We start from the raw sequence: 13749 nt of genomic DNA, 5'->3' as shown, positions 1-13749 counted from the left end.
ACATAAAAACTGATTTTATTTTCTGATGTTTTATTTGGAAACCTAAATATTTTGTGTTTATTAATCTGTAAACAAAAACATCCCATAATAAATACTGCTCATTGATCAGAGAACACATTGACTGGCAGCATGTTGACCTGCAATAAGGCACAGAAAGCTGTGAGGTCACAAGGTCAGGTGACCTGCACTCAGCACACCTGAGGAGGTGAGTCCACACCAGAGGCAGGTCACCTGATCATTCACCTGCCAAGAGGGGGCGGAGCAACGGTCACCATCAGCTCTTCACCTGTTTCCTCTTCTGGACCAGTTCAGCCAACATCTTGTAGCGGATCATACACTCCTCCTGGATCAATACACAGCCAATTACTGATTAATACACACAATCTCTAACAGAACAGAACAGGTTCTATGAATCCATCAGAAGGAATCTTCCGGTTCTGGGTGTCTGTCTCACCTTGGTCTTCATGGGGACCACCTTGGCGATCCGCTCCCAGCGTTCCGTGGTTCCTCGGGGGAATTGCTGCAGAGCCAGTTCCAGAAGTTTCTGCTGGTTCTGGGTCCAGGTGGCGGCGCTCACCTTCTCTTTAATCTCCTGTGGTTCCACCTCCTCATCGTCCACCACAGTTGGGTCAAAGTCCCTCTGCCGCCGACCTCGGACCTTCACATCCCCTCCATTAGATGCTGTGGGACACTTCCTGTTTCTCCTCCGGATCACGGGAGCCTCCTCCTCTTCCGCCTCCTCCTCTTCCTCCTCGCAATATCGGTCCGAACGCTGAGTCATCAGGCCGTCGGCAACAGGAAGTGATCTCACAGGAAGGAAAGATTCCTTTAACTCTGACAGCTTAACCAAACCTGAAACAGAAAAGAAAGTTCACCTGCAGCAGAGCCCAGATGATATTCAGTAGAACCTGGCACTGATGGTGGAACCTCATCCTGAGAGTAGAAACTAAAACCAACCGTAGAACCTGATCCTAAGAAAAGAACCTGATATCCCGATACAGACCCTAACCCTCTTCCCTGCTGCAGCGGTGATGATGTAACCAGGAGAGAGCGGGTTTATTAACATAAAGACATGTTTTCTGTATGGAACTTAAGGAAGAAGAAGAACTGATGTTTCTCTCTTTCTAAACCATGCAGATGGTAGAACATTGTGATTTTTAGACAGGAAACTATTCCCAAAAGACAACGACAAACTTTTTTAATAAATGTGGTTTTAATTTAGGCCAGACAGCAAAGGTAAGACATGTTTTCTGACTTTTACAAACGTGCAGCATAAATTGGGTCTTCTTCTGCCTCTGGTTCGGTGAATCTTGGTCATATCGAGATGAAACTTCCAGCTGTGGAATCTGTGAGATGTGAGCTTTCAGTAGAGGAGCCGTTTGTTCGTGTTCATGGGGAAACATCATCTGTGTTTACATGTTTTTCAGACTTTGTGTACCTGGTCTTTTAACTATTGTTGTCTTAACTGTGTTTGTTGGTGATAGAAATGGTTTTACTGAGCTGGTAGCTGAGATTCTGGACTTTCTGTGGATACCACACATGTTTATAGTTACATCTACAGACCTGACGCTACACCCGGAAACGAGATGTTAACCCTTAACTCCCGGTAGCGGAGGCTGCAGGTGCAGAGGTGAAGCTAAACAGTCAAGCTAAGAATGAAAGTTTAGAGAATTTATATCCAGAAATGTGGATAATGAAGCAGTGAAGCTGCATGGATGGAAGTTATTGTGCATATTGTGAATATTTCTCTCTCCTCACCATCTAGAAGCTGTGAGATTCTCATCCTGCTTTCTGTCTGTTCACCTGATGCTGATATTCATCACATATTGTTCCTTCTGTGTTTAGAAGGAAGCAGCTTCACAGCTTTAAATCCATCCTGCTGACTTTTTACCTTTTAGTTAGTAAATCCTGAACATTTCATCCTTCTTTCTCATAAATATGTGATTTTATAAATATATATGAAGAAATATTTTAACTGTTGCTGTTTAAAAAGAAAACTGCTGTTAAACCTGTTTATGTGTTTAGTGCAGGGGTCTGCAGCCTTTCCAGTCCAAAGAGCCATTTTTCCCTCAGACAGCTAAATAAAACTACTTTAGAGACGCAGATGTTACCAGACTTTTCAAAAAGGAAACTTTATATTTTAATGAAGAGCCACCATAGGATGTTTGTTCTTTTTAAATAACCTCATTTTTATTTCCAGTTTTAGGTTTTAAAATGAAAAAAAAAACCTTAATAAAAAGAGGATAGACAGACTTTCTTTTAAAGGACGTGGATATTTATGGAAAATGATGTAAAGTAAAAGAAAAAAAAGTCCCTGGTTTCCAACCTAATGACAAGAAAGAAAGATTTAAAAAAACATTTTAGCCACGTATTTGGAGGCTTTGTGGAAGGTCTGGAGCCACAGGTTGGACACCCCTGATGTCATGTTAGTAAAAAGTTTACAGCATTTTCTTTATAAAGCTGGAGGCCTTCTTTTAAAAGAAAGAGACAGTTTGCGCGTAACTGATGACAAATGCTCCCAAATATTGTTTCTGTGTTGTAAACATGATCATTCATGTTTCATGTTGGTGTTTCTACTGATGTGTGGATTTCTATTCTCACCTCCTAATGTGAAAAGTTACTGGCCCAGGTGTGTGTGACCAGACTAAATGTAGGTGTGTTCAATAAAGAGCCGTTCACAGCAGTTTCTGTCTCCCGTGTGTGTTTTTCATATAAGATTTGTTGGGAAAGTAGCTGCTGGCTTTACGAAGTTTTACTTTTTTTTCTGACTCCACCGTTGTGCAGTTTGGATCTGCCGACAATAACAACGCCATTAATCGTGATTAAAAATTTTAATCGTTGGCCAACACTAGTTTTTACACCGCTTCTCGGCTCTCTTTACTCCCGATGCACGTTTCCCTCCGCGTGCACGCTCACACACACACTGAGCTGGCTGAACCACACACACAGCAGTTAGACACATCCCATAACACACAGATGAATCATGGCGGCAGCGCGGACGAAGGGGTTTGGTGGAAGCGATGAAACAACATATTTTAACTATAATAATTCCACTAGCTGACCAGGTCACGCTGAGCTTGTGTTCCTCATCCTTTGCTCATATTTTGGACATGTGTGTGTTCAGTTTTACACTTCAGAAAATTCTCAGAAATAAAGCCACAGTTACCAAAGTCAGGATGTTGTTGCTTTTTGCTTTTCAGGAGTAATTGATTCCACAGTTAGCATTTTATCTGTGTAAAGCATCATCCTAAGTAGATCAGAAAGAATCTGCTGTTGGTTGGAAACCTTCTAAGTGTAAAACATTCCTTTTAATTTAGCAATTATTGATGAAAATAACCAAACAACAAGCTCACAATGTGTTGCTGTATGCTGAACTTATAGATCTGCTATTTTCTTGTGTGACATGTTTGTATGATGAAGTCGGGCATCAGTTCATAAAAAAGCTGAAATATAGAAATAAAAGTTCCTGCCCAGCAGCAGGTAAGTAACACGGCAGCTTTTCATCCATGTTGGTGGTAAAGTCTCGGCTAAAGCTTTCAGTCTGGTAAAGGATCTGGTTATTATGTAAAAGGTTAACTTGTTTTATGGGTTACTGTTATAACCTGTCAACCTTGATTCCACTTTTTAATACGTATTATTGACCTAAATTCATTTGTTAAAAACTAATACTTATTTTATTTGACTAAAATTAGACTAAAACTATCATATAATGATCATAAAAATGAGATGGCCCGATTATTTGCTCCTTCTCAGTTTCATCTTGTGCTGTTTTCAGTTGCAAATCGAGCACCACATGCAGCGCTCTGGTGCAGACTCCTCCCACCGCTGCAGACTCCTCCCACTGCTGCAGACTCCTCCCACCGCTGCAGACTCCTCCCACTGCTAACTAACTAACTGACAAAGAAAATTCATGACCTCCTCCTGAGGGGGGGCTTTCCTTCTCTCAGAGTTTGACTGAAAGACTTTAGGACTAGTGGAGGTAGTTCTTCCTCGTCCATTCACTGGGAAAGCCGTCACTGCCTGACATTTTGTTTGGTTTTAATTTAGGGATTGCAGTGTCTATCTCCTCTTTGGAGATGTTGCAAATTCATTTTCTATTCTGCTCCTCTCCTATAGAAGGTCTTGTCAATTAAGGCTTTTGCTGTCGGTAGGTTTTCATAGTAACCCTTAAGGTTTTCTCCATTTCCTCCAGTTCGAAGAGAACTTCTTTTTTTTCTGGATCTCTAATCTTGTATTTTGTGTGGGACAACGCAATACGAGTGACTCCAGCCCGTCCGCTGTCGTCTTCTCTGCAAATCCAGGTCTCTCCAAATGCTCGTTTACCTCTGCCATGCTACCATAGGTTCTGGTTCCTGTTTCCCAATGGATCCTCATTTTGGTGAATGGGGCCCGGACACCCCTTCCTTTCAGGACTTTCTTGGCAGCGTTGTACTCCTTTCTCTTTTGAAGGACCTCGGTCACATAGCCATAGTCGAAGGACAGCATCTTGTTTGCCAGTTTTTCTTTTTCCACATGTCTTGCTGGTTTCTGTCCAAGTCATCCGGCAGCTGAAGTTCACAACTTTGCAGTTTCCAGACAAACTCGGTCACAGACTCACCCTCAGCTCCTTCAACCCCAAAAACACTTGTTTCTCCACGATCTTGACTCTAGATTAGTAAACTTTTCCAGGACAGATTTTTGTTCGTTCAGTGGGATAAGAGCGTTTCCCCTCCTGTGCCTTGTGCTCTAGCTTTCCTTCAGGTTCCTCTGCAGCTGCTGGTTTATATCTTGTTTAAAGTCATCCAAGTCTTTTCTCACGTCACTTCTCAGTGGTTCTCCGAATGTGTGCAGGACATCTTTTATTTCAGCTTTTAAGCTCCGTATCTTTTTGCCAAGAAACTCTAGATCCATACATCTTTTCACCTCCCTTCAGCTAGCTGCATGTTCCGATGTCGCCGCCCTCTTCAGTCTCACGTCTGCCAACGATTTATCCATATTTTTGTTTGCCCTATTTTTGGTTTGGATTTCTGTTAGTATGCTTTTCAACTATTAATTTCAACTATTAATTCTAGTTTCTGGCCTTGATTATCAAGAGGTCTGAAGTCAGGCAGCCTACTACTCCATGTCTCTTCCAGAAGAACAGAAGCTGATTCTTATTCTGTAAAACCGCTGACCAACAAAGCCGGCTTACCTGGGTTGTGGTTCACGTTGTCTTTCACGTGTTTGACTTTTGTTGTCACCTGTTGAGAAATAAAACTCAGTTTGAAGTGTTTAAGGGCTTTAGAAAGACACTAAGTACAGATTAGAGAGGACCAGACCAACAGGACAGACCGACAGGACAACAGGACTACAGGACAGACCAACAGGACTACAGGACAGACCAACAGGACTACAGGACAGACCAACAGGGCTACAGGGTAGACCAACAGGACTAAAGGAGAGACCAACAGGACTACAGGGCAGACCAACAGGTCCCTAGGGCAGACCAACAGGACTACAGGGCAGACCAACGGGACTACAGGACAGACCAACAGGACAGACCAACAGGACTACAGGGCAGACCAACAGGACTAAAGGAGAGACCAACAGGACTACAGGGCAGACCAACAGGTCCCCAGGGCAGACCAACAGGACTACAGGGCAGACCAACAGGACTACAGGACAGACCAACAGGTCCCCAGGACAGACCAACAGGACTACAGGACAGGTCCCTAGGGCAGACCAACAGGACTACAGGACAGACCAACAGGACCACAGGGCAGACCAACAGGACTACAGGACAGACCAACAGGTCCCCAGGGCAGACCAACAGGACTACAGGGCAGACCAACAGGACTACAGGACAGACCAACAGGTCCCCAGGACAGACCAACGGGACTACAGGACAGACCAACGGGACAACAGGACAGACCAACAGGACTACAGGGCAGACCAACAGCACTACAGGGCAGACCAACGGGACTACAGGACAGACCAACGGGACTACAGGACAGGCCAACGGGACTACAGGACAGACCAACAGGACTACAGGACAGACCAACAGGACTACAGCAGAGACCCGCCCTGAGACCCAAAGGTTCCCAGGGCAGACCAACAGGTCCCCAGGACAGACCAACAGGACTACAGGACAGACCAACGGGTCCCCAGGGCAGACCAACATGACTACAGGACAGACCAACAAGACTACAGGACAGACCAACAGGTCCCCAGGGCAGACCAACAGGACTACAGGACAGATCAACAGGTCCCCAGGACAGACCAACAGGTCCCCAGGACAGACCAACAGGACTACAGGACAGATCAACAGGTCCCCAGGGCAGACCAACAGGACTACAAGAGAGACCAACAGAACTACAGGAGAGACCCAAAGGTTCCCAGGGCAGACCAACAGGACTACAGGACAGACCAGGCCAACAGGACTACAGGACAGACCAGGCAAACAGGACTACAGGACAGACCAACAGGACAGACCAGGCCAACAGGACTACAGGACAGACCGACGGGACTACAGGACAGACCAACAGGACCACACGGCAGACCAACAGTACTACAGGACAGACCAACAGGACCACAGGACAGACCAACAGGACTACAGGACAGACCGACGGGACTACAGGACAGACCAACAGGTCCCCAGGACAGACCAACAGGTCCCCACGGCAGACCGACAGGACTACAGGGCAGACCAACAGGACCACAGGACAGACAAACAGGACTACAGGACAGACCAACAGGTCCCCAGGGCAGACCAACAGGACTACAGGGCAGACCAACAGGTCCCCAGGGCAGACCAACAGTAGTACAGGACAATTCAACATACCAACAGCCAAACAGACTTACATCAGACACTGATCGTCCCAGTTCATGAGCAATCTTTTCCCACCGACCTGGAGTTCCTCCTGGGAATTTCACCATCAACCTGCTGAGAAAACTCAGCTCCTCTTCTGTCCATTCTGCAGTCTGAGGACAGAGACAGACTGAAAAAAGCCAGCCTGAGGATACCCAGATAATTTTAAGACACAGAGAAGGCCCGGCGATCGACGCATGGCGTTCCAGGTGTGGCCACGGTCCGGCGATCGACGCGCGGCATTCCAGGCGTGGCCATGACCCAGCGATCGACGCGCGGCGTTCTAGGCATGCTGTTTGTGTGTTTCTCTTTAAGGGAACTTACCTGCTTCACCTGCTTCAGTTCTCCACCTGCCTTCATCAGCCAGTAGGATTTCCTTGTGGGTTCTTTGGCCTCCAGAGGCCGGACAGCCTTACAGTTCTCTTTACCAGGAGTCTCCCAGTCGGTAGAGATGAGCGGATGCCGGGGACGTCTTTGGAGTTTTCCACCAGGAAACAGTCTGCTCCGTAACGCGCCACCGACAACAGACTCTAGACATGGATCTAAGTCCTCCTGGATACTGGAGTGGAGGACAGGTATCATAAGCCCCCGCTTGTTTTTTTTTTTCTGCCTACTTTTGTGTTGACGAGGAAAGGTTACCTTTGGATCACTTGTCTATTTTCTTGTTTTGGTGCCATGTCGTGGGACGGTTGAAGTTTGTTTTAAATAAAACAGAAAAAAGGCTGTTCGGCCGGCCTCTGGAGGCCAACGAAAACCCAAAAGACAATCTTACTGGCTGATGAAGGCAGGTGAGTTCACTTAAAGAGAAAAACACACCACATGGCAGACAACCAGGCTGACGTCCACCCTGGTGCTCTGGCCCATCGGCGTGTAGGTGGACCATCAGGGCAGGGCTAGGTCCTACAGTTTTCTGACAGATATATTGAACACACAGATACTTACAAACATTAAGACTTGATCAATAGGTTAAGACCACTGATCAATAACTTCAGACCTTCTTTCGTTTGAGGTCCTGCAGCCAGTTGTCCATCTGGTCTTCGATGTCCTCGATGGACGTGGTCTGGTCGTACCTTTGGTAACTGGGGTTGTCTGAAGAACACTCGTAAACAGGAAACTCCACTTTGGGCTTCTTCACCTTGGGCCGTTTTTCTCCTGAGAGGATGGAAACAGTACAACTGATCAAACTCATCGATCAGTGATTGGTACAGTTACTTACTGATTTACAGGCTGCCCAAAGACAGACACTACAGCAGCCCGGAGGGACAAAAACAGAGTGTTTACTTATGACAGCCTCCTGTTCCGACTCCGCTTCCTCCTTCTGCTGTTGCTTCATCTGCTGGTAGTCCGCATAGTACTGCTTCACTTCCTGGAACACAGAGACCAGGACTGGGACCAGAATCATGGTCGGGATAGGCCTGACACCAGGGTCAGAACTGAGACCAGGGTCAGAACTGAGACCAGGGTCAGAACTGAGACCAGGCAGAACTGAGACCAGGGTCAGTACTGAGACCAGGATCAGAACTGAGACCAGGATCAGAACTGAGACCAGGGTCAGTAGTGAGACCGGGGTCAGTAGTGAGACCAGGGTCAGTACTGAGACCAGAGTCAGAACTGAGACCAGCATCAGGATCCTACCTGGACGGCCTGAGGCAGGTTTTTGACGGACAGGTAAATCCAGATGCTCAGCTTCAGAGGGAGGATGTCCTGCCAGTGAGGTCGCTCCTGATTTCTGAAACAACAAGCAGTCACAAACAAAGCAACAGGAAGTAGAGTAATAATGATGTCATAGGCGCACCTGTTGGTGGCGTCCTGACCAGCACACCTGACCTCCTCAACCGGTCTGGAGCTCAGCTTTTTTTTCTTCTCCTTCTTCTTCTTCGTCAGCAGCTCGTCCTGGAAACATGCAGAAGTCAGGTCACATGACTCGCCCTGATCTGAATGGTTGTCTGAACCCACTCTGCTCTGATTGGCTGTCTCACCAGCTTTTTCTGCAGGTAGATTGACCAGATGACACCATAGTGCCCGATGGTGAAGATGAGGAAGAGGAGGAAGCCCAACTCAGCATTGCTCATCTTCCTCACCCGTCTGTAGTAGAAGACCGGCTGCCGCCAATCAGGAAGCCCGTTTTCCAAGATGTCATCATACCTGTGAAGACACACCTGTTCAGCCCAGGTCTCTGAGCTCTGATTGGCACACATGAGCCACACCCACCTGTGCCGCCTCTCCTCATCCTTCAGGACTTCATAAATGGCCACCAGCTGCAAACACAGGAAGGAAAGCGTTTTACCTGCTCATTCTAATCATGTGGAGGACACGTTTACTATTAATTTGCCTACATTAGAATAAATTTACATAAATTTACATATACATGATGTTCCCAACCTGTCTGAACTGAGTTTCAGCATTTTCATCTTTGTTCTTATCAGGATGCAGAATCAGGGACAGCCGGCGGTACGCCTTCTTTATGTCCGCTGGAGACGCGTCCTGAGGGACACAGAAGAGACAGGTGAGTCGTGGACATACAAACATACCTGTCTGTCTGTAAAATAAAAATAAAAGTTGCACAAGCAAAGTTGTATGTATAAGATGAAGTACTTTGTACAAGCAAATGGTTGTATGTATCTCTCTCTCACACACACACACACACACACATATATATATATATATATATATATATATATATATATATATATATATATATATATATATATATATATATATATATACACACACATATACATATATATCGCCCCCCTCGCCATCCATCCATCAGAACCACTATCCAGGATGAAACATCCTTGAATACATCAGGAAGATGGCCTCCACGGACGAAGTGCTCGGTGAAGGTCTCAGGCAGTGGAAAACAGATCATGTGGTGATGGAGGAACCATCATGGGAGGAAAAGCCCCTCCATGGGATGTACCACCAACAGATAACTGAAGTGGCCGATATGGTGAAATCCTACCAATGGCTAGAAAGGGCTGGACTGAAAGACAGCACAGAGGCCCTGATCATAGCTGCACAGGAGCAGGCCTTGAGCACCAGAGCAATAGAGGCCCAGATCTACCATAGAAGACAAGACCCCAGGTGTAGACTGTGCAAAGAGGCCCCTGAGACAATCCAGCACATAACTGCAGGGTGTAAGATGCTGGCAGGGTAAGCTTACACCACATTAAACCATAAAATCATATGAATCTAAAATAGATCTGTCTTTCACATCACATATCAATAACATAACCCGGTCAGCATATTTTCATCTTCGCAATATCAACCGCCTCCACCCCTCCCTCCCCCCTCACACCGCCGCCATACTCGTTCACAGTCTTGTCACCTCCCGTCTCGACTACTGTAACTCCCTTCTGTTCGGTCTTCCCCAAAAAACACTTCATAAACTTCAACTGGTTCAGAATGCAGCAGCCCGGGTCATCACAAGAACCGCCTCCACCCATCATATCACCCCTGTCCTGCAGCAGCTCCACCGGCTCCCCGTCACCTACCCCATCCACTACAAAATCCTGCTGTTCACCTACAAGGCCATCCATCACCTCACTCCTCCCTACCTTTCTGATCTCCTCCATGTCTCCATACCAGTCCGTTCCCTCAGATCCTCCTCCTCCATCCACCGACTGCCTTGTTACCTCCCCCCAGATCTCTGCAACTCTGATTCTATACATCTGTTCAAATCCAAACTCAAACACATCTGTTAAAATTGGCATACTCACTGTAATATTTCACACTGCTTTTATTATTGTTTTATGCATCCTTTAATTTATGAGTGTGTTTATTGATTTGTTTTATTCTTGTGTTTTATCCTGTAAGGTGACCTTGAGTGTCAAGAAAGGCGCCAACAAATAAAATGTATTATCATTATTATTATTATTATTATTATTAAATGTCAACATGTGGAATAACAGTGGCTGCTCAGCGAGGAAAGAAGCTGCTGCAGACTTTCATAGAAAAGAAACTGCAAATATGAGCCCTTCAATGGTCCTTGAAGAAGAAAACTGGTTTTCTATCTAGCTTGTCTAAGTGAAAGCAAAAAAAAGATTAATTACTCTTTAATCTTTAAAAAAAATATTTATTATTTTTCATTTGTTGTTTTTTCAAAATCTCAAATTATAATAAAAATAAAAATTATTAAAAAAATAAATAATGATGATAATAATAATAATAATAACAATAATAATAATGATAATAATATTAATAACAATAATAATAATGATGGTGATGATGATGATGATAATAATAATATTCTGATGACACTGCCAGCAGGTGATGGTGTTACAGCTGCAACCCCACGATTTTCAAGGAAATTGCTTCACCCAGCCAGTCCTCAGCCAATGGAAGCGATTCAGCAAAGGTTCACCATGAATTAAGACGTTTTCTAGGTTAAGGAGTGCACAATGCGTTCAGAACGGGTTGTAAACGCGCTCAGAAGTCACATATGGACACACGTTTTTGGCTAAAACGGCCTTATACTTATAGTTTACGGTGTGTCGGTGGCGTCTGTGTGCAGTTGTCCACGCGCAGCTGACGGTGGTCGTTCACAGCGCAGCTGACGGCGGTCATTCACGGCGCAGCTGACGGTGGTCGTTCACAGCTTAGCTGCTGACGGCGGTCGTTCACAGCGTAGCTGCTGACGGCGGTCGTTCACAGCGTAGCTGACGTGGTCGTTCACGGCGCTGCTGACGGTGGTCGTTCACGGCGTAGCTGACGGTGGTCGTTCACGGCGTAGCTGACGGTGGTCGTTCACGGCGCTGCTGACGGTGGTCGTTCACAGCTTAGCTGCTGACGGTGGTCGTTCACGGCGTAGCTGACGGTGGTCGTTCACGGCGTAGCTGACGGTGGTCGTTCACAGCTTAGCTGCTGACGGTGGTCGTTCACGGCGCTGCTGACGGTGGTCGTTCACGGCGTAGCTGACGGTGGTCGTTCACGACGCTGCTGACGGTGGTCGTTCACGGCTTAGCTGCTGACGGTGGTCGTTCACGGCGCTGCTGACGGTGGTCGTTCACAGCTTAGCTGCTGACGGTGGTCGTTGACAGCGTAGCTGACGGTGGTCGTTGACAGCGTAGCTGACGGTGGTCGTTCACGGCGCAGCTGACGATGGTCGTTCACAGCTTAGCTGCTGACGGTGGTCGTTCACGGCGCTGCTGACGGTGGTCGTTCACGGCGCTGCTGACGGTGGTCGTTCACGGCGCTGCTGACGGTGGTCGTTCACGGCGCAGCTGACGGTGGTCATTTACAGCCTCTCATCAACTTGATCCACTGGGTGTTGTTTTTAAACACCGTGGTTACCACACAAACGAGCGAGAAGATCCAGACATCCGGAAACGTGATCCCAAACTGACCAATCATACGAGAGAACCCCCGCGTAACTATCTGCGTAGCAGGGGTGCATGTCAGGTCTGGAAGAGGTGCGCATCGCCGTCGAGCCTCTGCGGAGCTACGCCGAGCCTCTGCGGAGCTACGCCGAGCCTACAGCGGAGCTACGCCGAGCCTACAGCGGAGCTACGCCGAGCCTACAGCGGAGCTACGCCGAGCCTACAGCGGTGACGCAGCGTGAGCACAAAACCGCCTTAAGAGCCTGCAGCAGTGTGGAAGGACAGGAACCTGTCTACTCTCTGACTGGCCAGCTTGGTTAGTGTTCATTCAATCAAATAGATGTTAAAAGACAAAAATTCACAACTGCAGCTTGAGATTCTCGCAGCAGTTTTGTGCATCTGTGGGCAGGATGTTTGCCAAAGAGCTTATGTTAGTTTCCACAAATACAAACTTTTTACCACCATGCAGGAACTTCGCTGGAATCTCAGATTTTATTTGCAATATTCATTTACAGCCGCAACATCTTTGACTTTATATTGACTCCATGCATGAGCGATGGCACATCGCCCACATTTAAAGGCAATAAAAAGTCCCGTGATCAGAGGAAAATGCATAGTTCATTTTGAGAGATGCAGGAGTTCTGAGCATCACCTGTGATCTAACCAGGAGGCGGCGTTGGCGGTCATTAGCCAGGGGTACTCCACAGAGGCCTGAGCTGAACAAGCAAACCACTAAATCCACCCTTAAACCATGTTTAGGACATTTCCGTTTCTTTCCTATACAGCCTGATGGCATGAGGAACCAATGCTTTTTTCAGTCTCGCAGAGGAGCACCTGAGCTTAGTGACCATGTAGCCGTTTGCTGACTGTTTCTGATCGATTTCATTCATCTGTTATCGCTGTAAAACCCGAGAACGTGAATAATTCAGGCAGACGGGTTCTGGCTGGGCTGCAGTTTTTACCGGAACACCGGAAGTGTTGCAGTAAAAAAGTGTTTCCAACATTAGCTCTGTATGCTAACTGGCTTAGCCACGCAGCTTGCTTACGTGGCGCTCAACTGTTAGCATTAGCACTACGCTAGCTAGTGGTTACCATGGAAACCCTGAACCCGAGCAGAGAGTTCGCACCTGGTCCAAGTTTAAGAACTGGTAGAAGGTCTGTGGGATCTCCTCCACCAGGTCCAGTAGCTCCAGGTCGGCGTCCCAGGCGACCAAAGGGGGGGGGCCGGAGACAAGCAGCGTCAGGAAAACCAGCAGGGAGCCACGGGAACTGGGATAGACCCCCATCACCACAAACCACGACAAAACCATAGAAGAAACAAGAAACACAGGACCTGTAGGGTCGCGAACCAGCTCCAAGACCGGAGGGACCGGAAACACGTCCGGATCTGGCTCTTCTTCTGGTCCACGCAGCCACAACAACACTCAAGCTCGATCCCGCCTCCCGGTGGCAACCGGTGTAATTACATCCTTATTTCTAGAACCAGCATCTCACTCAGCAGGAAAACTGTACTAATCAAACCCAGCAGACACCAATGCAGCTAAATAACCACAAAGAGAGGAGCTAAACTCTAACTTCATATTCTTTTTTTCCAGAAAAATA

At 46.9% G+C, this 13749-nt stretch overlaps 1 protein-coding gene and 2 long non-coding RNA genes across 5 annotated transcripts; 2 read left to right on the top strand and 1 right to left on the bottom strand.

Moving 5' to 3' along the window:
* dnajc1 (DnaJ (Hsp40) homolog, subfamily C, member 1) lies at window positions 1-13542 on the bottom strand. Of its 2 annotated transcripts, none has more exons than XM_041992578.1 (12): window positions 10387-10557; window positions 9209-9310; window positions 9038-9084; window positions 8806-8971; window positions 8622-8719; window positions 8462-8555; window positions 8108-8192; window positions 7821-7978; window positions 6820-6939; window positions 5171-5219; window positions 455-852; window positions 1-343 (listed from the first exon to the last, which is right to left on the bottom strand). In XM_041992578.1, exons 1-12 carry the CDS (start codon window positions 10540-10542, stop codon window positions 275-277), a joined length of 1542 nt encoding a protein of 513 aa, XP_041848512.1. In that variant the 5' UTR covers window positions 10543-10557; the 3' UTR covers window positions 1-274. The 2 variants fall into 2 exon arrangements, with proteins under 2 accessions (XP_041848512.1, XP_041848511.1); XM_041992577.1 differs by lacking the exon at window positions 10387-10557 and adding an exon at window positions 13275-13542 and having other exon boundaries at window positions 3-343.
* On the top strand, window positions 5561-5909 carry LOC121644548. The gene is made up of 3 exons (XR_006011289.1): window positions 5561-5652; window positions 5708-5833; window positions 5897-5909. It is a non-coding gene; the product is annotated as an uncharacterized LOC121644548 (long non-coding RNA).
* On the top strand, window positions 6046-6733 carry LOC121644549. Of its 2 annotated transcripts, none has more exons than XR_006011291.1 (3): window positions 6046-6076; window positions 6462-6608; window positions 6651-6733. It is a non-coding gene; the product is annotated as an uncharacterized LOC121644549 (long non-coding RNA). The 2 variants fall into 2 exon arrangements; XR_006011290.1 differs by lacking the exon at window positions 6046-6076 and adding an exon at window positions 6161-6223.
* Window positions 13543-13749: the final 207 nt, after the last annotated feature.

Source organism: Melanotaenia boesemani, chromosome 8, assembly GCF_017639745.1.
Source record: "Melanotaenia boesemani isolate fMelBoe1 chromosome 8, fMelBoe1.pri, whole genome shotgun sequence".
In the NCBI taxonomy this organism is placed as follows: domain Eukaryota; kingdom Metazoa; phylum Chordata; class Actinopteri; order Atheriniformes; family Melanotaeniidae; genus Melanotaenia; species Melanotaenia boesemani.
Note: the sequence above shows the minus strand (reverse complement) of the source record. Positions and strands in the feature narration are given on the sequence as shown.

Coding starts and splice junctions, on each gene's coding strand:
- dnajc1 (XM_041992577.1), bottom strand. CDS start 13,457: ATGGTTTTGTCGTGGTTTGTGGTGATGGGGGTCTATCCCAGTTCCCGT. Junction 9,085..9,208: donor CTGAAACTCAGTTCAGACAG/GTTGGGAACATC, acceptor CTGTGTTTGCAG/CTGGTGGCCATTTATGAAGT. Junction 6,940..7,820: donor AGGACCTCAAACGAAAGAAG/GTCTGAAGTTAT, acceptor CTCTGTCCTCAG/ACTGCAGAATGGACAGAAGA.